This window comes from Strigops habroptila, chromosome Z (genome assembly GCF_004027225.2).
Source record: "Strigops habroptila isolate Jane chromosome Z, bStrHab1.2.pri, whole genome shotgun sequence".
NCBI classification, from domain to species: Eukaryota; Metazoa; Chordata; class Aves; order Psittaciformes; family Psittacidae; genus Strigops; species Strigops habroptila.
The window spans coordinates 49646647-49671271 of NC_044302.2; the positions used below are offsets into that span (position 1 = coordinate 49646647).

The 24625-nt window shown below is 43.9% G+C and overlaps 1 protein-coding gene across 3 annotated transcripts in view; it reads right to left on the reverse strand.

Moving 5' to 3' along the window:
- The window catches only part of LOC115619837 (metalloprotease TIKI1-like), a 72751-nt gene that overhangs the window by 24910 nt on the left and 23216 nt on the right, over window positions 1–24625 (reverse strand). For all 3 annotated transcript variants that reach the window (XM_030512736.1, XM_030512735.1, XM_030512737.1), the window contains exons 3-4: window positions 3428–3574; window positions 1063–1237 (exon numbers count right to left, since the gene is read on the reverse strand). In XM_030512736.1, coding sequence (XP_030368596.1) covers window positions 1063–1237; window positions 3428–3574 — 322 coding nt within the window. The remainder of the gene's footprint in view (window positions 1–1062; window positions 1238–3427; window positions 3575–24625) is intronic.

The following is a 24625-nucleotide window of genomic DNA, read 5'->3' on the forward strand; positions in this document are numbered from 1 at the left end:
GCACCCTAGTTATGATAACTTTGTAACCACAACTCTCTGCTGCAAGTGAGGAGACTCACACAGACTTCAAATACCAATGCTTTTAGAGTGTTTAGGTAAATACTTTCTTTGCCTTGTCTAGATCTTCCATCCTCACTAAAGCAGTAGCCACTAAGACCAGAAAACACCACATGGATCCTGACATGAGTTTCAGTTCTTCCACTTTCCTAGGGCCCATACAGTTCATGGTGGAGGGGATACTATACTTCTCTGGGAATTAGCACCTGTCTTTTCAAACACTGATCCTCACTTCCCTTCCCTGGAGCTAGAACAAAGAATAGAAATCTTGGCAAACCAATCCTGTTTACACCTTCCATCCAGCCCTAGTCTGAAGTGTGGGTGTTAACCTCACTGAGTTGGTTAACACACAACTGCTGCTGGACGTGCCTACAGATTCCTGCTGGCTACTACCAGGCAGAAAATTGTCAGTTCCAAAACTGGGCCCAATGCTCTGCTCCAAAACAGTGGCAGACACAATTTCCTTGTAGTGGAAGCACAGTGAAAGGAAAGATGCTGCAGCAGGAAGAAAAAAGGTGAAAGTGCCTTTCCTCTCCCCTGGCGTTTAATGAGCCTCTTAGATTCACACAATTTGGCATGTTATTCTTTTGGATATGTTCTTGAAAGGTTTTTTCAAGCACTGGTGCAACCTCTGACTTGCTACCTTTCATCTCAGTTCCCTGTTTCTCCTACCCTCGGTTGGCAACACCATAAACAAGTATGTCCTTTTGTGAATGCATTGTAGCTCGTTTAGTATCTTTGGCTAACCATATATCAAATAAGTTTGTAACTAATAAATATTGCAATCAATGCATACACTTGTGAGCTCTTTGATCCTGAAATAAAACAGTCTCCTACACTGAAAAAGCTTTTCTACTAAGGTACAACGATAAGGGCAAAGCTGTGTTCTGTGCCCACCATGGTAGAAGTACTGACCCTTCTTTAAACTGAAACAAGCACTTGTAGAAAACTTCTAAAAGATGTGGGAAGAATGTATTCAGGTTGAAGGGCACCTCAATCACATACCAGCTCCAAATGCAAAGAAGAAACTCTTGTCTGGGTACTCTTCCAGCAGGTCCTTCACCCTCCTGCCCATTCTCTCATTTCGTTTATAGATGAGCTCCTGACGGAAATAGCTGTCTATCTCCTGGGCAGTAATACGTTCATGGGCTGGAAGCGTAGCATTAATGAAATTTGGGACCTAGACAGAGAAAAAAAAATGTCTTCATGAAAGGGGCATTTATTTCGCAGGCAGCCATCATGCACAGGCATTTTGCTCCATCACTGAATGTGCTGATTGCTTTGTCCCTCAAGGCACATCCAGTAGAACAAAACCCAAACAAAGATCAGAAATGACTCAGCAAACTTCTAATAATGCATAGTGCTTCATTTCTCTTAACGTATCATTTCATAAGCCACCCAGCTGAAATTTTTTTTATGCAAAGTCAACAAATACTCTCAATTTACCACACTGTAGATCCAAAATCCTGATTTCTTGACTGAAGAGAGTAAATATTTGCCCCTGGCTATCTTTAGCTACATACCTCTTCCTTAAATTGCCATAGGTATGACATAACTATAACGATAATTACACTCTTCTAAGAGAGTTTGACTGTTATCCCAGCCCTCAGGCTGTCAAAGAACTGTGCAATTTGAACTAGTTAACAAAAACATTCCCAAACTTTCCAAAAGAAGGAGGGCCAGATTTTGTCAGGAAAGAAAGTATTACCACCTCCAGTTCCCCTGTCCGCAAGGTATCTTTTAAAATACTGGCTTTTCCCCTGGGGTCCCCAAGGCGGCTGTGGCTGCACACTATCATGACCTCCTGCTAATGGAGAGAAAGACAGGCCTGGAGTTGCAGCCATCCTGGCTTTCTAGCAAGTAGCTTTGGGCATTGCAGCTATGGGGACCTCTAAGGAAAGGGCTTGCAAGCAGTGGTTTCTGGGGAGCAGAGCCACTAAACCAGGTGCTTTCCCTTGCAAGACTGCAGCAGCAGAAGCAGCTCTGGAGCCACTCAGAGACTATTACCAACTGTTTTGAAAGAGTTCTTAGCCCGCACTGGGTCATCTACAGGGCAAACATGGGATCAAACACAATTTAAAGAGAAGTTCTGCTTAAAAACACAGGCTGATAGTGCGTCGCAGACTACTACTACTCAGCTCCACTGCGAGGGATAGTACTCCACAGTGGAGCCCCTCGTGAAAGTGAAGGGCAGTTGCTCCCTCAGAGACATGCATGTCTTAGCAAGAGCTGTTCTCTCCAAGGACCTCAAGGCAATGCCAGCTGTCTGCAGTCTGTAACACCTCAGCAGAATAGTGAAGCACCAACCGTATGCTCTTCTGGTGCTGACCTCCTTTGAGAAGCCCTTTGAAATCAATGAATGATGTACACAGCGTAAGAGCTAAACAATGTTAATGACCAGGTTGCCTGCACCTGCAGGCTGAAGGGTCGGCAGGACAGGAAAGTAACAGCATGCGATCAAAGCTCAGTGGCAGAGAAGCAAGGGTTAGTACGACAGTATTTCCAGCTCTGCAGCACTAAACCATATATATCAAAAGGCCATAGAAAAATGCTTATTCAGCCGGGAAAGCCCAGGTACCAACATCCACTTGTTCAGCTCTGTGAGGCTAGAGCCTGTTTCCATTGATGTGGATGAAATGTCAGACAGCACCTCGTGACAACAACAGAGAGACCTGATGTCTCAGTCTGAGGTTAGCTAATCTAACAGCCCAAACAGGCCAAATTGGTCTCTGCTGGGCATTTTCTCGAGGTTTAAAGATCAGAGCGTTGCATTCCACTGTGCTGCTTAGGAAACTGTCTCCATAAACCAAGTCTGTGAGGCCGCAGAAGGTTTTCTTTTCCTTAACATTCAGTCTAAATGTATCTTTTCCTTGTTTCACTCCATTTCTCTCCTTTGGGCCTTGCCCACGCTACACAGTCATACTGATAGGGGACATTAAAAGCTTGCAACTTGCCCAGCCTTACACAAGTGTCCAAGTCATAAGTACATTTCTCTGTCGCTATTTGAACAAAAAAGCCTGCTGCTGCTCTCTGTTGGCACTAAGTTTGCTCGTATCTAAGCTAGCATAATTCCACAGGATCCTTAAAAAAATAAAGGATTAACTCATAGAGCTTTGACACTAAAGCAAACATGGCACTTGTCCAAAAAGGAAAGCCAGGCGCGCCTTGGCTGCTTCTGTGCAGCAAGACAGGTGTGAGGTGACGCAGACTCTTGGGACAGGAGGTGCAGGAAAGCAGATGTGTAGGGAACCAGCAACATGGCCTTCACACTTGCCTGCAAAGGGCCTGCCTGAGAAGAGATGAGCATGAGACAGGGGTTAGCGCTATGGGGACATGTGCGTAGTACAAGGGCTGCGGTGGCAGGACTCACTTGAGAAGTGTCATGGTTGAAGATGATGGAGCTGAGGTCTCCACAGTTGTAATGCTTGATAAGGTCTTCTGTCGTATAGGGGATCTGGAAACTGCCTGCTCGGAGGCTCTCCTGCTGCAAGAGAGTCTGATTCAAAGCAAAGACCACCTGAGGAAGGGGGAGAGGGAGGAAAAGACAGAGTTCCTGGTGAGTTCTCATCTCGCCCCTTGAATAGGTGACAGATACAGAGCCACCTGCCAAATGCTCTCTGAAGCTGCTCATGCTCCAGTTCACTCATTGCCAACCATGCCTCCAGGTCTGCAGGTACTCACAGCTCAGGCCTGCTCATAGGGAACTGACTCACCACACATAACTACAGGAGGTTTTTCCCACGATATGATTAATACAGAGGATTCAAAGGGGCAGCCTGAAATGGGGGCAATCTTGTTCCCCCAGATGACAGTTTGCTGACCACCACAGAGCCCTAGGGCCTGATTGGTTCCCATCTCCACAGCTTCTCATGGCTTCTCCTTGTTAGCCCTTTCTTCCTCATCTGCAAGGAACACTAATTGCTATCATTTCCTCCTCTGTGTCTCCTTCTCCCACATACCCTATTTGTTTCCAGCAGGAATGGCTCACCGGAGCAGGCTGGGGAAGGATAGTGGCTGCCATCCTCCCTCCAGCAAAGTCTGAGGTGAGCGGCCCAGCACTCTCCACCAGCTGACTGCCTGCTGCGCTCCCTCCTCCTTGACATTCGCCTGGGAATGCAAACACTCCTGTTCCCTTTGCCTCCAGCTGAACCACAGTGGATGCCACAGCTTCTACCCCCAGGGAGCCTCTCCCTTGACCAGAAAGGGAGAAGATCAGCAGAGGTCTCTTGCAGGTGTTGCTGCTTCCTCACCTCCAGCACAGTATGGCTCTCCCAGGGCAGCGGCCTCAGGGCCTGACCCAGACAGAGCTGCCAATCCAGCTGCCTCCCTCCTGGGGCAATGCACATCCCATGAGGATGACTGCCACGTAAAAGGCACAGGAGAGCAGCTTGCAGCAACACTAGACAGGGGTCTCTGGAGCCAAACAGGCAACACAGCATCTCTTTACCTCCCCCTTGCTACTCCAGCCACTGCACCAGGTGGCCACTGAGCCCCAGAAAGGCAGGGAGCCAAGGAAGGATTCAGGGCAGAAACTGCCCAGGCTGAGCATGGGATGCCAGCAGGCACACTGGTGGGGTGCAGAGCTGGCTACTCACCCGCAAAAGCAGCAGCTTTCCATCAACATGTGGCAAGTAAAACACTGCAATCTCTCCTGAACACAAGCTACTGCTGGTTTGCACTCCATAGACAACTGTAACAAACCTTCCTACTACTTCCTGGCTTGCTTTCTTTATTTGTAAAGGAAGTAAGACGAGAGATACTGCTGGGGTCTTGAAACATTTCAGAAATTACATTTTGAGAAGGTTATTTTCCAAGCTTTGGGACTCCCTGCAGCCTGATGAAGGCTCCTGCATATTTGCCTCAAACACCATCTAAAGCATTCTGGAACTGGAGGTATTCACCAACACCATGTAACTCACGCATGAGTAAGCATACTCTCAAAGTATTAAGATCATGTGAACCAAATTTTGGGATTACAGGACAGAGCAGATGTGGGAATGACCAGGGGCAATTTGCCCTTCCCAAGCACAACAATCCATCTCCTACAGAAAGGTTCAGGTCCTACCAAACTTGAAGTTAGCTCCTCACTACAGCTAGAGCTGCCTGTCTGGATCCAAAACACTGTGTATTTAACCGAATATGAAATCACATAACTTAGCATTAGTTCTGGAAGGGTGCTCACGAACAGCAACATTCGCTCCCATCTCATGTTTTTAAAAAAGGCAAGAATTCACTTTATTGGTAAAACTGTACCTGATTAGAAAAATACCTCCAGGTATTTTTCACTCACTCAGGTAAGTCACATCAAACTAACCAGTGGCTGTCTTGCAAAGGAACTCTGTTTAATTTGGAAGTAAATTAAACAAAAAAAAATTGAAACTACTTTATGTCTGAACAAAAGTTTGCATGTAGGCTGGGGTTTATTGCACTCTGAAGCCATCATTTGCTATTTGTTTGGCTCTACCTTCCACACAGAGAAGCTCTAATGGATGTTAATGACCAGACGAGATTTACTGAGAGACAAGCCAAATCCGTGCTGAAAATGTGGGATTTCTACAGCCAGGACTGCTAGGTTATGCCAGGAAAATCTTTTATGTACAATCAGTTCAGCCAAAAACACTTTCATGGAAATGGCTTATTTTGTAAGTTATTTGACTAGCACTGGAGCATCCGCTGGGACAATTTACCATTAAACCAATATGGCCCTTTCCAGACTCAGCAGCCTCTGAAACACTGACCAGACAGTCCCTGTCCACAGAGCAAGAATAACACCTGTGATGGTCTCCTAAGCTGGTCAGGTAGTGCTGCCTCAATGTAGAGGAAGTACATCAAAGAGGTTTTGCAATCTTCACCATTTGATTTTCATCTGAACACAAATCAGTGGAGGGTAACCAGTTCCTGTGGAGAAAACACCAGCTTGCTCAGTGAGACATGAGAACAAAGAAAATCTTCCTCTCTCTGCTGTACTTCCACAGCCCGTACTCCTGCTGTCACTTGCTCTGCATGCTGCCCTCTGCTCCATGCACATCTCTTCCCACCTGTGCTTCAGGTGAAGCATATTCAGTCTCTTCTCCAAACAGGCCTGGCCCAGTTCTTAGCAGCCAGGTCAAGCCACACAGGCATCTTCCTTCCTTGTGCCAACCCACTGGCCTTAGGAAATTAGCACACAGTAAACTACAAATGGATCAAGAAGTCTGTCTCAAGAGTGTGGCTTAAAACTGCAATTACTACCTGCAGTTACAGAGGATTACCACACACATTTACACAGGAATAGAGGCAACTTGCCCCTCCTCCCTTCATATCTCTAATCTTACTGTTGGCATGCCACAAAGCTGTCCTGGTGAGACAGCTTTGGCAGGGAGTTTGTGAACTGCATGGGCTGTTTTTCTTTGGCATGGTGAATTTCAGAGGGCTGTTCCCTGCCAGATCAGACTTCCCCATGAGCAATGTTTTTCTCCATCTGGATCTAGACCTGCATCCTATCACTGTACATAGCTAGCACCTGAGAAGGAGGTCACACAAGAACCGCCTGAAGCCTACTCAGAGAGACGACTTTCACCTTGGCACTATGAGGGACTGAGGTGGTCTCAGATCCTTTGATGACAGCAGCAGCAGCTCAAATACCTCTGCACTATTCAAAACCACCGTCCAAGGACTGGGAGCAAGAAAAGTCAGGATACAAAATGGGCAGAATTCAAAAGAGCATCAATGTCCTCGACAATTCACCCTCGCTAATGAGTTATGGTAGTTTTGCATAGCTGGACGACAGGAGATGCTGTTGCCAAAAATACTCTCCACATCAGCTGGACTCAACAGAATGGAGGCATCTGCTGGAGAGGGATCATGGCACACCTACTGAACAACTACACAGGATTACGATTTGGCGTCAGTGTATGTGTAGAGCCTCTCAAGGGAATGTGATAGCTGTATCTCTCCATTTCTGTAACTTCTTGGGGGAATTGTAACTCCCCAGCAGAAAGAGAAGAGGTGTGGGGGTAAAGAGGGAGGAGGTCTTTGCAGAACCAGGTGTTGCTTAAAGCTGTGCCCTGGTGAGAAGGTTATCTTCGGTAAATAGTAATGGATAGACACTGTCAGAATCTCAAGAGAAGGAAGATTCCTAACCTACTGTTCTTAAAGGATTTAGTTTGCTGAGGTGGGTCTTGGTCAGAAGTTGATAACTCTTACCTGTCATTATTTCTCAAAGAAAACATTAGACTAGGTGCAAAGCGATACTTTAGGAAAACCACAGCCAAACTCTGCAGATCAAATCCCAGTCTTGTTTACCAGATGTGAAAGGCTGTAAGAAAGTCAACACAGCATGAGAAGCAGGGACGAGATGAGCAGCTGTTCTGCAACTGCTGTATTTGCTTGGCACAAACACTGCTTGCCTTCTTAGCTCCACATTCAATCCTGCAGTCCTTTCATTTCTAGTAAGTCCAAGAAGTAAAGAAGACAACAGAAAAGAATGAAAGGTTTAAAGGGAAATTTTAAGTTTTGCTTAAAAATCAAAACCAAGAATTTGCACTGAGCTGTGCTCCTCCAACAGGTAGTACAGAAAGTATTCATCAGTCTTCCAAGTATCTCTTGCATTAAGCTGTTCTACTAATACCAAAATCTTTCCTGTGCTGAGATCCATAGTAATCACATTCATCCTCCCTGCAAAACTACTTTTTCTTACTTCACACCCCCCCACCCCCCAGCAGCTCTAACTCTACTCTGCTCCATTAAGTGTATTCATACTGGCATCAAAGCGTCTCCTGAAAAGATGTATTTGGAGAACAAAAGTAACAAGTTTATTAGAAAGGGATTTTTTCCTCCCACCTCCCACTTCCACTGTGATCTCTCTGTATTCCTCCAACCCTCTCCCTTTTTGTACTGTGGAAAAAATCGATTAAGCTCTCTTGGTATACATATTGCTGCAAGCCTCATTCTCCTCCTGGAGATTTCTTCAGCTGTCAGGAGACACTTCTCCCCTTTGCTAGCATTGTTGGAGTGGCCTGCTAGGCTAAGGGGTGGGGAAAAGGGGGTTAGAGTCCGGCAGATGCCTTTTTTGTCAAAGACAAAAGACCCCCTGCCACACTCTCCACTTTTCAGCACTTTCATCCACATTGGATCAAAGTGCTGTTCTGCATATGAAAGGAACCTGGCATTATGTGCCTCAAATTAGCCTATCGCCATTCCGCTAGCCTCCAAGTCTTCCCAACAAAAGCGCTCACATCTGTTCCATCATTTGCCTCATCTTCTGTTTGTTTTTTTTTTTTTTCCTCCTCTCTGCTCTCAGTTTTTGAGGGCCATTCAGCTCCTTGAATTATAGTCTGGGGGAGCATCTTCCTTGCTCTGGGATCGCTCAGCCAGACAATTTGCTTTTAATTGTCTTAAGGAATCACAGGCAGCTTTTGGGCCATTCCCAGTGACTAACTGCATCCATTACAGCTTCCATTCAGCCTCTTGAGCCAATTCTTTCCCTCATCCTTCTCAAAAGCGTGTTTCTCTCCTTGCTCTTCACCTGGAGGAGACCATTGCTTCTCTGGGCCAGCGAACACCACTGCCCCAAATCAAAGTGAGCCTCAAATCAAAGGCATCATGACTATGAAAGTCAATAATCCTCCTTTGTCATGGTAATGGTCAAGTGCTGAGAAGAAAGCGATATTCCTCACTCCAATGTGACTCAGCTCCTTAGATGTCCAGTGCTTGCACCTCAGCTGCCTTCAAGGCAGCAGGTTGAGACTAGAATTCTCAGAGCCTGGAAACCTGAACCCATCTGAATGAATGGTGATGAAACCTGAACCTGAGCCACAAGGAATCCTGCAAACACCAGCCTGCACACACAGGCAGAAGTAGTTCAATTTTGACAGGGGCTGAGGGTACCAGCAGGAGATTTAACTCATCATCTGCAGCCTCCAGACTAGCCAAAGGCACTTTCAGGGCTGTTGCAGCAGAAGAGATGTTCCCTCTGGCCCCTGCAATAAGCTTTTATAAAGAAGAGAGAAAAAGGAAGCAACTTCCCAAACTTGGATGACTTTTGTGAGAAAGATTGGATTCAGGTGATGAGAAGAGACATGTTATCCAAGGAACTCACACAGAGGACAAGAGATGAACAGTACAAGTTACTGAAACAAACAGAAAAGGAAACTATTCTAGGCTACCTGCCAGCTACAGTTTTCCCATGGGCTTAGTTTTATTTATGGCTTTTGTCTGAAAAGCCAGCATGCAAGTAAAGGGAGCACGTCTTCCCTAGCACTATAATCCAAGGCACTTAGATGACACTCTGCATCAAAGGAGGCACAAAGATGCTGGCAGAGGCAGTGGCAGTGAAGAATTTGGTCTTTGGTCTGCTGACAACAAACTCACCTGGTGCCAGATTCTTGAAGTGTATTTTTCCAGAACCAAACAAAAAGACACTCTGAAATTTTTGATTGTTATCTGAGATTTATATAGAAATACACAAGCCAACCCTTCACTAACACCCCTATAGGGTGTTTTTTAAATACATGAAACGATGCAAATGCTACCCCAAAATTAGTATACACGAAAAATAAAGTCTGCAATAAGAAACTTGTGTCAAAATCCAATACACAGAAGAAATGATCTCTTTTATTAATGAGCTCCTACAAATTCCTCACTTTACCACACCAGAAAAAATTCTGCCCTGCTGGTATTTCTGACCAGTCTTCATCTTTAACCTTTCCAACTAGAAACAATTCTTGAGACAAAGTTGCCTCTTTACAACAGGACATCTAATACTTGCTGCCCTGCAGCGTATCATTCTCAAATAGCCAAGCAACACACTTTTACCACAGTCATTAACAGTGAGGAACTCCACCAGACTGGCTCCTGTCCCAGCTCAATGGCAGCTCAACCCAGCCCTTCCCAAAGACTACACACAATAGAATGCCACGATACACAATGCAGCCCCATGTTGGTGTGTTTTTCCACCACACGCTACCAATATTCTGTTTCTAAATTGGCTCTCATTTGAGTTTCAAAGCAGCTCTAGCTCCAAATCTACCCTTCCTTTCCAGTAGTTACTCTTATCCCAGTGGCATTAACTTGCTTTTTCACTCAAGCTCATCTTTGGTTTTTTTGCCTCCTTACATATGAGCAGGACAGGGAACTCAGTGAAGACAGAGAAATGTCAATATTACTTCTTCCCCAATTTTTCCAGACACAGCAATATTTCAGCTTGGAAGGAAAGCCCACAAAAGCCCTGCTGGTGTAGGAATCTTCCTAGACATTGCCCTAAGAACACTCATCCAAAAAATCACTCATCAACCAATACCAGACATGAGATGCTCTCAACAATGCTAGTCTTCTAGGCTCTGCACCATCCAAACAAATAAACATAAACCTACTAGGACAACACAGATTTCCTGTTCAGAACATGTCATACTTCTTATGTTGTAAACACACTTGATGTTGAAAGTTAATTCACATCCACATCAAACAACGTTTTGTTAGGGAACCTTACATAGAACAACATCTGTTCATGACAGATAAAACAAGGAATGAGATCACTATGCCTCAGAACAGCATTTCAAACTCTTGTATAAATCCAAAAAAACCTGAAATGGGGTCAAACCTCCAGAACCTGCTGAGCAATTTGGAATTTATTAAATAGGAAACTTGTATTTCCCAAGAGGTTTCAGAAGTCCCTGGAAGTTTTGCACATCAACCCCACTGTGATCTCTGTAACCCCAGAGGAGATCTATAAACTACTGTGATTACAGAGGTGAATTCCAAGGTTAGAGAACATTAAAGCCTTTTGTCATGTGCGTGCACATTACTGTCCAAAAAATTCAGTCATAACCAGGTACAGACTTCCAGCTGAGTGGTGCTGCAATTAAGGATAATGCTCTTGCTAGCATCTCATTTTATTGTTTCTACACTTAGAAGTAGGATTTCATACCATAATGAGCTGTTTCTGATACATTGGCTGAAGCCTCTTTTCCTACTGCACAGAGCTGAGCTCTATATAAATTCCCTTCCTTTACCATGCCAAGCCCCTTATTCCAGACTTTGTCTTCCCCTTCTGCTTGTTTGTGTGTGACCTGTTTGCATTCAACTTGATTGCATGACTAGCCAAATAAGCCCCAGAATCAGTGAAAGCGCCCTTGCTGGGCTAGAGATCAAACAAGATCAGCCAAAACTCACCCAGTTAAACACTCCCAGTTTTTTGCTGGACCGAAGGTGGGGAGGAGAAGGATGAGGTCCGTTCCTGATGTTCACATTCTAGGTGCTCATACTTATACGCTAACTGCCATCACATTTGTTTTTTATAACTAGGCTGTCCGTACCTCCCAGAATCAACAGCAATAGGTGTCAATGTTTCAATATCAAATTCAAGTTGCAATGGTGACATATCAGATTATTCTAAAAAGACAGTATAGATGATCTATCAGGTGACGAGAAGCATTGAGGAAAGAGGTACTTCCACACCCATCTTTAAATGGTTAAAGTGAGATCCAAGGGAGACAACTTATTCCTTCGGTATGCCCCCTGGTCAGTGTCAAAGCTTAGTACCAAACCCATTACCCAAATCCTCTGCAACTCCCTTGTACAATCCCTTCCTGGAGACTTTTCAGGTGAAGTGGACAGCAGTGAAGCTGACAAGTGTCCTGCTTGTCTAATATGTACCAAAGGAAAGTGTGAGTTTACAAACAAAAAAATAGCAGCAGCACTGGTTGAGAGGTGTAAACCTGAGTCATACACCAGGCCCACAGCTAGTATATGTAATTGCGTATATGTTCCTGAGCATTTCAAATCAAGTAAACCAAGAATTGAAGGCTGTACGCACTGGCAAATAACTCCCTTGTTCCCTATCCTTGGCTATGGAAACTAACAAACCATTGCAGCTTTGGGACATGGGACACCCCTCCAGGTTCTCTTTTTACAACAAAGACAATCACATAAATGCCGACCCAAAACATAATTCCCTTGTGAGTCTGTCTGCTAGACACCCAGCCTCTGCTCAGATTATATTACCCCTCTTCAGAGGCCCTTAAAAATATTATTAGAACTTCTATTTTTCATCTAGGAAGGAACATACAGACAATTTTACTTATGGCTCAGTTAATCCAGCCCTATGTTTTTGGTTTACTCAGCAATCATGTAATTCTGCTTTGGAGGCCATCAAAGTTCCGTCAATACAATCTTTTATCTTGAATGACCTCCTAATACTCAAAAGACACTGGACCAACCCTCAGTACACTATGTAAAGGATATATTTGGTGCACCTCAGTATTTATTTAAATTCTGGTCAGACAGACCAGTCATCCAAGGATGATAGACCATGAAATGACTGTACATTTTAAAAGCCATCATCAAAAAACAGACCCAAGCAATCATGAAATAAAAATAATTAACACTTTAAGCCTAGCATAATTTTCCTCTGTCAGTGGAATTGTTGCAACAGCACTGCACAAGGTCGCGTGCAATTCTCCAGCACCAGAAAAGGCTAATTCAATTTCAATTTAAAATAGCTGAAAAACACTGTTTGGTGTAAGTGCTGCCATGCTTGACCTTTTGTTACATTTCAAAATTATTTTAATGCAAACTTTCTGCTTAACAATTTCCAAGGACATGCTTTTATCTTGTTAATGATTTTTACTACATTTGCCTAGTCCAGTTTTCTTGTATCTCACTTTTCCCCATGAATGTTCAAAAAGGCTGGCCAGAAGTTCATGGTAACCTTGTGCTAGTTCCTTCAGAAACCTTGTCTGTGTGTCCTGCTGTTTTCGAAATAGTTACTTTTACCAGGCATCTTCTCATCCCCCTCTTATCAAGAACTTGCTGGTTAAATCAACAACAGTTCTATTCTTTTCCTGATGGTCCATAACAGCACTGGCTTTTAACTAAAATGTTTGCTTGCTTCAGCCTTTCTGAAATCCTGAAGAGCTTCTCTATTATTTCCCTTTCCTACCTCCACAGCTTTTGCTCCTCTGCTGCAAAATGGTGCGATGAATATTTCTGCAGAAATCTGGCCACCAGAAAATCGATTTTAAAACACTTTTTGCCCACTGCATTTTCTTATTACACTCATTAGACTCCCTAGCTTTACCTACTTTAGAAGCAAATCCTTTGTTTAACAGCCAAATAAAAAGAGCTGGATTCAAATGAGCACAAATCTGTACAGACAATTTCCTTCATTTGGAAAGGAACATAAGCACAAAGCATCAGCTGCAGCAGTAACTGTTTTGGTTAAACCCAGTAAGTCCTCTGAAGCTTTTTGATGGTTTTGAGCGGCAGCTAGACATCTACAAGCTACTTGAGTGGGGTGGGAGGAGGTAGTAGCAGGGAAGTCCCATGTCTGCTTCTGTAAACTTTTTTTTACAGTCTTCTAAATTCCTAACTGCTGACACAAGAAAATACCTCTAGCTTTTGTCATGAGGTATTCATCCTCAGCCCTGACCTCTCTAAAAAACACATAATGGAGAATGGTGTGTTTTTAAAAGATGTTGGCAAGCACTACAGCAAACACAAAAGAGGCCTTTGCAGAAAGCACACACTCTAGAGGGGAGAAAAACCAAGGAACCCAAATGCTACCATGGTTCCCTTTCGTAAAGAGTAACTGGATGTATGCACCAAGCAGGCCGAAAAGAGCTCACCAGAACTACCAGAAACTTGGACCATGGGCTGGCTGCTGGCACTAAAGATACAAGCTGCAAAGGTCTTCCTCGTCCTCCTCTGGAGAGGATCTCAGGCACACTGCTGCAGCTGTCTAGGATAGAGCTCCCAAAACGTTTGCTACTCCTCATTCCAATTTACACCAAACATGGACTTTAGCTAGTACCACTCTGTGTAACATGTACCACCCTGTGCTACTAGCCATAGCTGTATCACTGCCTGCAGAGTCCCTAGTCACACACAGCTTGTGACCTCTGCAACACTGCAAAAAGTCAGATACAGCAATCCAAACACTCTGTTCAGGATCACTGCACAAACTAGTACAGCTGAGTGCACTAAAACATCATAATCCTTCCACATTTCATTTTATTCTCAGTACGTTCTAACACTATTTAATACATATTTCCTATCCAGCAAAAGCTTACGGGATTTACTACATTAATGGCATGAATGTGCAATTACAATTCATTTGCAACATTTTTACAAATTTGGATCTCAAGACCGTGGTATCTCTGGAGCTTCCAAACCAAAAGGACACTGAAATCAAAGGACTTTTTACACTTACAAACAGGCAATATGTTTAAGCAAGCTAATTGATGAGGTCTTCCCAGCACAGGGGCTCTCACTGTAAACTGAATGTGCCTTTCTGCTACGGAGTTCAAAATAACAAAACTGATTGTGAACTCTTGGTTCTCTATCTCCATACATAGAGATTTATTATGACAAATACATTTTGTTGTTGTTCTTGTTGTTGTTTGTAATTCCAAGGTCAAAAGGGTCTTCAGAACTTCTTTGGAAACAGAGCAATATTTCACAGCAATTATGGTAAAATTAAAGGATAATCTCAGATGGATCAAATGAGAATATGGGAAGCAAAAAATCAAAATCAATAAGACAAATAAATCTGGGGAATTATTTGGAAGGTAGCCATGCTATCACACAGGATTTGTGGGTGGCAGGGCACTGGAAAATTTGTCAATTTGTCAACATGATGATTTTGCAAAAGGCAGTTTCCAAGAATGTAATCGCAAACACTGAAGTAATTTACCTGTCCTATCCAGCCCTGTTAGAGGTGTCTGCCAGACTCTTGCATCCAATTTTGGACACTGCTGAGACAGAAACTAATTCAGAGTCCAGTGGGGAAAAGGAAGACTGTTCAGAGGTTTGAAAACATAAGCTACAGGAAAGGATGAAGAAACTAGCTTAATTCAGAAAAGAGAAGCCTGAGGGAAGGAGACAAGTGTCACCACAGTTCACACTGCCTACAAAAAGTGGTTAACAAAGGGAAAGCCCATCAAGTTGTAGTCCGCAGCTTGGGGATGACAAGAAGATATCAGTTCAACTTGCAGTAGCAAGTATTATAGCTATGCGTGGAAGCTAAGATGGGAAGGAATGAAGTAGGAATAGATTCTTTGAGGTCACTGTACGGTCTTCACCACTCAGTCAGGAATTTTAATAACTGCCCACTGCAGGCACTTAATTGGTCCTTCAGTTTCAATTTTATTAAATTAATTAATCAGTTTATTTTATAAACCTACTTAACATACGAAGTGTCCTTGTTAAATTACCTGTTAATTTACTTACTGAACAGAAACCATTTATGCATATCCACAGAGCTCACAGGCTACTCATCTCGTTCCTATAGCACAGACAGATTCACAGCATATTTCTAGCAGTCAGAAAAGGTTACTAAACACCAGACTGCAGCCAAGGGATGACATCAGTCTCTGCCACGCATGGGTCCCATCCACAAGTCTTCATGGCAGAGGAAAAGAAAACAAACAAAAAACCAAGTCACACAAGAAAAGTTATGACTTTCCAGTACTCCAATCTTTCCTGATAAACCATCTCTCTGCCAAACCCTGCCCGTGTCTTTCTCAGATCCTCTTCACACATCTGGCCTCCCATCATGCCCCTGCTCCACCTTAGCATGCTCATGTGCACACACACACTCCATTTGGCCACAAACCTGTAGTGCTGAGAGAAGTCCGCAGGCCGTTTCAGACGCATTGTTACAGAGCAGATGAGGCTGCTCCCCAGCACAGGACAGCTCCAACAGAGACAAATGTAGCACATTCACCTTTCCTCTGGGATTCAGACATGGTAGGCAACGCACCCAGCACTGACAGCCAGCCTAATGCTGCTGAGGCAGAACAGCAGCTGCAAGACCTCACCCACACTAGCAAGCTTAGACATTTATGCACACACACACAAAGCCACAACTGCAGCAGCATCAGCAGCACCAGAAGCTGCATCTCTGGTACAGGCTGCCTGAGGTTTTTACTTGAAGACAGTTAAAAAGCAGGATGACAATGTGTGCCCCAAGAAAGCGCCTGGATGCTAGTGCTGCCATGTAGCATGGAACCAGGGCAGCAGGTTGAACAGCAGAAGGAATAACAGTAACCAGCAGTTTGCCCACATTTTGCCATGTTACCACAAAGCCAGCTCCCACACGCAAGAAACTCAGTGGCCAGAAGCTTGACACTGTCAGAAGCAATCAGCAGGATGCAGAAGGAGAGGCTCCTTCAGGAGAGGGGTGGCAGGAGAGGCTGCAAAGCAGAAGCAAAAGCCAAGTTTGAATCTTGGTAGAGGATGGGAATTGCAGCCAAGGTGTTGCAGCATGCCTAGTCTTACCACGTGTGCATGTTTCCCTTGACTAGAATGGCACCAGCTGCTCTTACCTTCGCCTAAATCATAAAAGTTCACATAATTATGGGAGACAAAAGCAGACGAAAAAGATCCTGTGACGCAGCATTTACTCAGACCTCAAATTCTCCAGAAAATTGTTGGAACTTCCAAATATACCCAGAAGTCTTCTTCCAGTGTAGAAGATAAATTTCATATTGCCCTCCTCAGCACTGACTTTCAGGGCAATTCACAGGTTGATTCTCTTCTTTCCCTACTGCCTTACATAACCAATGACTTGAAAGCCCAGAAGAATCTGTATACAACAGCTGGATCGTTTAATGAGCGCCAAGATAGCAAGCAAAAACATGTTCTAGGAAGTGCTGGGCAGAACGAAATCAAAGCTATTAATGTGCAGAACAAGCCCAGGAAATCAGCACATGGCATATCTAGCCAGCTTTCTGAAAGACACAGTGAGGTTTTTCAAAACTGGTTCTCCAAAGTCAATCTGTGAGTAAGTATTAATTGATTAAGTGATTATATATCTGCATATAAAGAGACTGCACATAGAAAATCCTGTTCCTCTTTCAGCCCAATTCAAATCTTTGGAAGTCAGTAAACCCAAAAACAAAATTTAACTTTCACAAACAAATATAATGGGATAACAATCTAAAAATAAGTCATTTTAGAACTACCAAAAGGATTTTCAGCTATGTCAAAGCCCTTCTAGGTCTCCAGTTCTCAGAAAATTGAGATTACAGCCATACACTGCAATTCAAAAAGGGAGATCTTTCCATAGCCTGGCAAATTCTAGTGGAAAAAGAAACCTTTTCTCACCCACTTTTACTTGTAATATTAAAATCCATAGCTGAAAATATATGATTCCTTGGCCTGGGGCTATGAACAATCTAGAGAGAATAAGCTACCAGGACTGTGCTGAAGGACCATTTAAGCTGCAGAACTCAAGATTATAGCTTGTCTTCTCCCATTCAGGCTCCATCCTGTTCTGTTTCCTGCAAGGACAATGCTACATCATAACATAAAGTGTGAACTCTATGTGCAAAACGTTCACATTTCCCTCGATCTGAGTTACATCAATCCCCTATTTTCAAAAGCTAAAACCAACCCCACCACTCAGGATCACTGGAAGATGTTTGTTCGCACCTGTCTTTGTCTATCCTGCTCTCTCTGCTGTAAGCAAAATCCATGGAAAAGATACTCCACAAAGCATTTGGAAAGCAAGCCACAACCTTTACCTCTGCTTTAGGCCAAAAAGCATGCTGACGCTTTTCCTTTACATCCTTGTTACATAGCAACAAGGCTGAGAGCAAAGCCAGATCAACAACAAGCAAAGAATCTTCTCACCCCCAGAAATCTGAGCAGATACATTGCACTTCCCTAACTGCTGGAAAAATGACTTGTTCACAGCTCCTTCTCCAGTGACACTGATGTAACAATACAGGCAAAGTAACTGTCAGGAGATTCAGACCTAACATCCTCTTACAAACTGTGTCACTGGAAAGAACAAGGGTGCTTTAAATAGCTCCTTCAAAAATCCAGAACCATAGAGATTTTTTTCTGTCCCAGACAGCCCTAATGAGCAAAGATTTTTCAGATGCAGAGGACATAGGAGTCCAAATCCCATTAAGACTAATTGGACTTGTTCTTATAATCCACTTAGCACTTCCTAGAATCTGCTTCAGCCAACACTATCTACTTATCTGGCAAACATCACATAGGGGAGCAAAGGGTGCAAGTTCTGCCTTCACACTGCAAGAAGCCTATAGGAAAATGTACAGGAACTTCAGAAGCACTTTCAAGTTACTTCTCAGGAGACTTCTGCACTGATTTGCCAGATGGTGTTCAGCACATGCTGCCAAATGCTCCTCTCTTCAGCTTTGCATCTGCTAGAGCACCAGCAGTCACTGGCATTACTCCCTGCACTCAGCACAAACCCACAAACATGAACCACAGGCTTGAACTGAAAGTTACCATGACCCAGCGTCACTCATTTAACCACAGGAGACAAAGCACTCAGGAACATTAGGTTCAGACCATATAGAAGCATCTGGCAGATGCCCCCTGAATCTGAAGGGACTTACTCTGCTGCTATTACTCAACATGCCCATAGGTGACAGAAGAGTGACATACTGTTCCAGTGTCCAACATAATTCAATTTACACTGATCAGAGCCCTGAAAATAAAGAAATTCTGAGACATCATCTACCCCCCCTCCCCGCCCTTGAATTATGTAGAGAGCCACTATGGTGCAGCACTATGTTCTAAAGGAATTATGTTTTAGAAGATAATTTCCTCAAACACGACAATCTAATTCCTCCTAGAGGAACAAAGATCTATTAAGAGGCAAAACACAGTTAAGACATGCTACAGCAGAGTCTTTGCAATGCCGGTCCACTGTCATTCCTAATAAAATTTGTACTTAAATTAAACAAACATAAATCAACAAAATCCAACTTCACTAAATCATTTAACAGGAAAACATTTTTTAAAATAGAAAACATCACAAACAAGAGCAGCATCACCTGAGGTTATCACACACATTAAGAGAATAGTGAAAAGAGTAAGCAAAACAACCCTACTCTAGTATTTCCTTTTCTCCTAGGCAATTATTTGGCTGTTGCTTACAGAACAGATTTTGTACCCATCCACAAAAACACATCTGTTGTAATCCTGAAGCATGTTTCTACTTTTTGCCATTCCAAAAAGACATTCTTAGCTCCTGAAAGAAAACATGTGAAATCTATTTTATTACAATATCATTACTGCATATGAAAAATCTAGACTTATTGGGGGGCTAAATCCACCTTTATTCAAAGCAGAGAGACTACCTCACATGTCTCCTCAGCTTCCTCTGCAGTAAAAACAATCTCTAAAAAAGCTACTGGAATAGATTTGTTACTACTCAGGAAACCAGATTCTCAAGCTAGGAAGGATCAGCTTCTCAGGAGTCCTTAAAAAACTGAACCTAGAATGTGACTAAAGCATGTGTACAGGGTATACTTTATTTTGGAAAGCCGACAGCAGAAGCAGCATACTACCACCCCCTCTGTTCCTGTGAACTCCTTTACTACTGTTGTTTCCCAGTACTGGAATAGTGTATTCATTGCAACATCTTCATAATGGCTCTGCACAGCACTGTTAATCCTGATGTCATACAATGAACAGAAGGCACAGAAAAGGCAGTAGCAGGGCTGGGAATTAAAGTCAGGTCTTCCTATTGTAAGGTTTCAGTCTGGAGATACCGAGCACTCTTTCTATCACATACCATGCCATGGCATCCTGCAAAGGAAAAGAATTCTTTTGCCAAAAAAAAAAAAACCAAACCAACCAAACCAAACACCAACCAATCAAACCTCAAACAGTCCTAGAAATTGTCTCTTTCAAACCATTAAGACTACATCTAACAGTTTTGCGGGTTTTGGTTTTTTTTTTTCAAACTGAGGACTCCCTGGCCTTTCACTAAAACTGTTGGTAGAAGAAAGTCCACCTCAAATTCTCAGAGCAAACCTAGTCAAAGCCCTCCACAGAACTGCCAATGAGGAACTACAGTGCAGCCACAGAGCTGGCTCAGAGAACATGCATAGGTGAGATGGGGAGCGTACTACATCATGTTGTCATCCTGAACAAGACAGATGGAAGTCCACAGGAGCACAACAGCAATGGCTTCCCCTCTAGCCCACAGGACCTCTTTGCAGAAACTTGCCTCCAGCCACCCTTTGCAAGTAAGGCTCTCCATCTCCTTGTCTTGATTACCAAAGTCTGCCTCTACTCTAAATCTTGTCTTGCAAGCTCTGCCTTTGTGCTCAGCCTCCTTTTGTTTTGGTGGCAACTCTCTGGTACATGTCAGAAGTAATCACTCTGCGGAGACAAACACAGAGAGAGGTAATGGAGACCATGCAGTCGGCTGTCCCAACAAACAGAGAATGCGTTTGGAGCATCTGATCGTTCCTCTCACACTTCCCATATCCAAGTCCTACAACATCCAAGCATATGTGCTCTATGCTCTTCTCTTTTCAAGGGAAGATGCATTTTGTATAGGTAGGGCACTTGCAAAGCATGCTAGTCTTCAGTGCAGGGCCCAGGACAGCCTAGATTATGCGTGAACACTTAAGAGGGATATGTCAGCATGCTGTTCCTCCGAACCTATTACAGTGCGCTAATTATTCAGTAGAACGTGTTATACTCCGATTCACTCCTTTAGGGGACTGCATCTTGTTCAACTCTCCTTCCTGTCTAACCCAGAACAAGATGCTAGCCAGGCTTTGGCTGCATGCATCAGCTGTGCTACCAGCTCACCTGCTGCTCAGACTTCAAAGCCTACTTGCTGCTCTTCTGCAACCACATTATGCCCCAGCTGCCTAGTGAAATGCTACACTGCTTGCCTGCAGCAGAAAAAGTAAAAACTACAAAACAGCAACCTAGGAGGGTACTGAACCTGGAAGATGTTTAAGAAGAGGCAAACATTCATTTAATTCAGCTGGCATAATTCCCATGCTTGGACATGTTTGAACAGGTAACACTATTTATCAGCAGGTCCAGATCAGCAGCCACAAAAATCACATTACGAAGAAGATGGTTGAATGGAAATTCTCTCGTAGGTGCAGTCCCAAGCCAGCCCCTTTTCCTGGGCTGCTTCTCATTTCTAGTGAAGTTTTCCACTTCTAATTTGAAAGATTGAAGGACATATCAGATGAAGGGCTCAGTCTGTTACACACCTCATTCTCCTGTAGAAGATAAAATGATCTATTTTAACAGTACACCATTGATGAGAGTATATCTGGCTCTTCCTCTGATCCCTTCTTCCTTCCTTGCTTCTGACTGCATACTGCTGCATGCATTTTCCACCATGCTGTCTCTGGATCCTTCTCTGATTTGAAAGCCACTGAAATGTGGCTCTTTACAAGAGCAGCAATATGGCTAGATAGGTGCAAGGTTTTCTGAGTAATGCAATCCCTAGATTTGGGAATAACAAGCCACCAAGAACTCTATAGGCTATAACTGCTAGATGACCCTGGTAGCCAGTGGTATGCTGCCTCCTGCAGTTGCCTGCTGTACCCAAATACTGTCTTTTGCCCAGACCTACTCTCAGGAGTCTTCTGCAACTAAAAAATCCACTACATGTTTTGCACCTCCAAACCCAGACTGCTTTTGGTATTTGGCTCTGGAAAGATTATCTGTTCTTGCCTTGCTAATGTAGGCTAGCTTCCTCTCATTCTTAGAGGACAGTGAAACAAATCAATTCCTTCATCTCTGTGACTACCTGATAGCATCTTCTCTGTGCTAACCAAGTTCAACAGAATAGCTGTAATGCAGTCATCATCCCTCAGCAATCATCCCTCCCCAAACGTACCTCTAGCTCAGGTATCCTATGTCTCGGATAGCCAGAAAATGAGAGATCATGCAGGTGGAAGTGAATTTATGCATGTTGTGTTTCTTATGTTCATTTCTTAAGTACCCCATGGATGAAATCTAGGTAGAACCATGACTCCTAATTTTTATAATTAAGCAGTGAATGCAAAGCTGTTATTGAAGAATCAGGCTGAGCTGGGACAGCGGGAACTGCTCTGTTCACTCTCTGTCTAGGAATTTCATGTTTCACTGCTCACTGGAAAGCACATTAAGTGAATAAAATTTGTCTTGTTGCACAATTTGCAGTGGTAAACCCTCCTAGCCCAGGAGAGGGGAACTGATCTAGAAAGCGGAACAGGAGCATCGCTTGACACATCTGATTAGATGGAGTGCAGAACTGCATGTTAAATTCAACAGAGTCCACAGAGTAGCAAACTGCAAATCAGGGACAGCCAGACAAGACAAGAGAATGGAAAGGTGAGAAAGACTTTTGCCAACTACACAGTAAGAGGACTCTGCTATCATAGGCCACACCATTAATAATTATTGATGCAACTAGGCAATCATTGGCACACTTCTCCAGCCAGCTTCCTGTACAGCATTATAAGCTTGCACTCAAATACAGACCATAATGGGCTACGCCTGTGTCTATTTCTGCTGTATGGGCTGTTTTTCAACACCACAACTGTACTGCTTGATCCCAACACACCCTTCTCTTGAACCCTTGAATCTAGACAGCCCTGCCTAGCCACAAAGTAGCACAAGAAGGCATTGTCTAGCAGAGCCACGTGGTATTCTCACTGTCTCACTAGGACAAGTTGTGAGGCTCTCCAAGGGGGCCCTCAAAAGACCTGGACATCTGAAACTTTAAGGGATAAATGAAGAGTGATGGAGAACATCAAGCACCTATCTCATGAGCAGTGTATCTAACTCTGCAGTTAAGCATTGCTTTCTCTGGTTGCCACTTCATTTGCCAGATGATGCACAGCACAAGTGACTCATCTCTGCAACACTTCAGCAGCAGAGCCTGGTGTAAGCAAAGACCAGAGACCTTGAAGAGCTTTGGGGCCAAATTCTGCAAGCTTACACGTTACTTGAAAATCAGATAGAAACAGCATGAGCAGATATTCTGAAGCGTAAACACCTAAGTGCAATCAGAACTCTACAGGGCATGTGAACTCCAATCACGTAGCCTGGAGAGGTAGAAGGGAAAGCAGTGATGCCAAGACTAAAAGCTGGTCTCATGTGCACCCTCTCTCACTTACTTCATGACTCTGCGATACCTCTGAGGCTTAGTAGTCTCTGTCCTTGAGAAATTTGACCTCAGCCTTCTCCACTCATGCACCACCATTTCACAACCCATCTTCCCATGGCTGCTCATGCTGTGCAGTTTCGAAGTTTAACCGAGCAATCCCTTTGCTGCTTGACTCATGCTGGGACAGAGCTGTTTCCTATCACAGTTCTGCTGTTGCTCACTAAGATGGCAGTTGTCATCTTCCTGGTAGGAGCTAAGGTTGAGAAATGGATTGGCTTCAACACCAATATCTGTGACACCTAGAGACTTTACCAGATTTTCATTCCTGTGAGTATTAGCAACAAGGTAGTACCTTAATTTTCCACTGCCACTCTTCTTAGAAATCACAGTAGAGATAAGTCACAACTGCTTCTATCCAAATCTGTCTGAGGCAAGTACAGTTTCTGCCTTCATTAAAGGTAAATGCAGTACAGTTCTCAGAAAGATGCTTTCCCAACAGCATTAACTCTCATCTATTAAAGCCCATCAATAAAATCCTTTGCTGGAACCTTCTGTGACCAAGATAAAGTCACCTCTAAGGACTGAAGTGGATGGAGGAAAACGACTTGGCCAGGGCAAATACAATTGGACACAGAGTAAGTTATCCACAGGAAGTTTGAAAGCCCTGCATAACACTTACAATACCTAAGGTGAAGACTCATGCATTGGTGGGACTCCAAGTTTCCATTACATGACGTGTGTCTAGATTCTGAATGATAAATTGGCCAGTTTCTAGGGAAGCCAAGCTGGATTAAGAAACAGTAGGAACAGAAAACAAACTTGAGTTCAAGCGGACCAGACGTGCCAAAGCACACAGTCACACTCTGGCAATGCAGACGCAGGCATTTGCAAGCAGAAATACTGGGGCTGAAGAAGATCATGCTTAATCAGGTGCAAGATCCCAGTTTCAAAGCCGATGGATTGAAGGAAGAGAGGGAAGAAGTGAGAGAAGTAGGTGTGCTTTAGCAAAAACTTACAGACAGGCCCTGAAGAGAAGCACTGTGTTTTCCGCCTGGGATAAAAAGGCAATGCAGACAACCCCTGGCTCATTGCAGAAGTCCTTGAAAAAGGTAGGTGAGCACAGAAACCAGGAACCTCAGCTGGGGCGGAAGTAAAAAGCAAATGCAGCAGCACTAGAGCAACTGCCTTGTTCTCAGCCTTGCATCAAATTACATTTTTGCTCCCTCTACCAGGTTCAAGTTTATAAGTGTCTGTGCGGCTCCCACCACTGCAGACCCTGGGAAGCTCTTTAAGCCTCTGTGGGATGGCATTGTCTATGTAGAGCACATGCCCTGGTGAACCCTTTTCACCTGGTCTTCTGTTTCCCAGCTGGAGGAAAGAGAATTCCTTTTTGCTGCACAAGGAGCTATCAGTGAGTGGAAACCTAAGCCTTATCCCACCCCTCCCCACATCCTCTTGATGCCTCGCTGCAGCTCTGGCTGTGCAACTGCAGAGCACACGGATGTATGAATCCAACCAGGAACACAGTCCTGCACAGAGGGCATTTTCCATGTAGTGTGTAACAAGGTTGTGGGAGGTGGGTGGGAATCTGAGCTTCCTTCTCAATCATATCTGGCAGGTAGGACCACCATCTGGTGCACACACGCTGAGCACAAGAGCACAGTGGTGAGACCTGCTGCCCCAGCTCTGCAACTG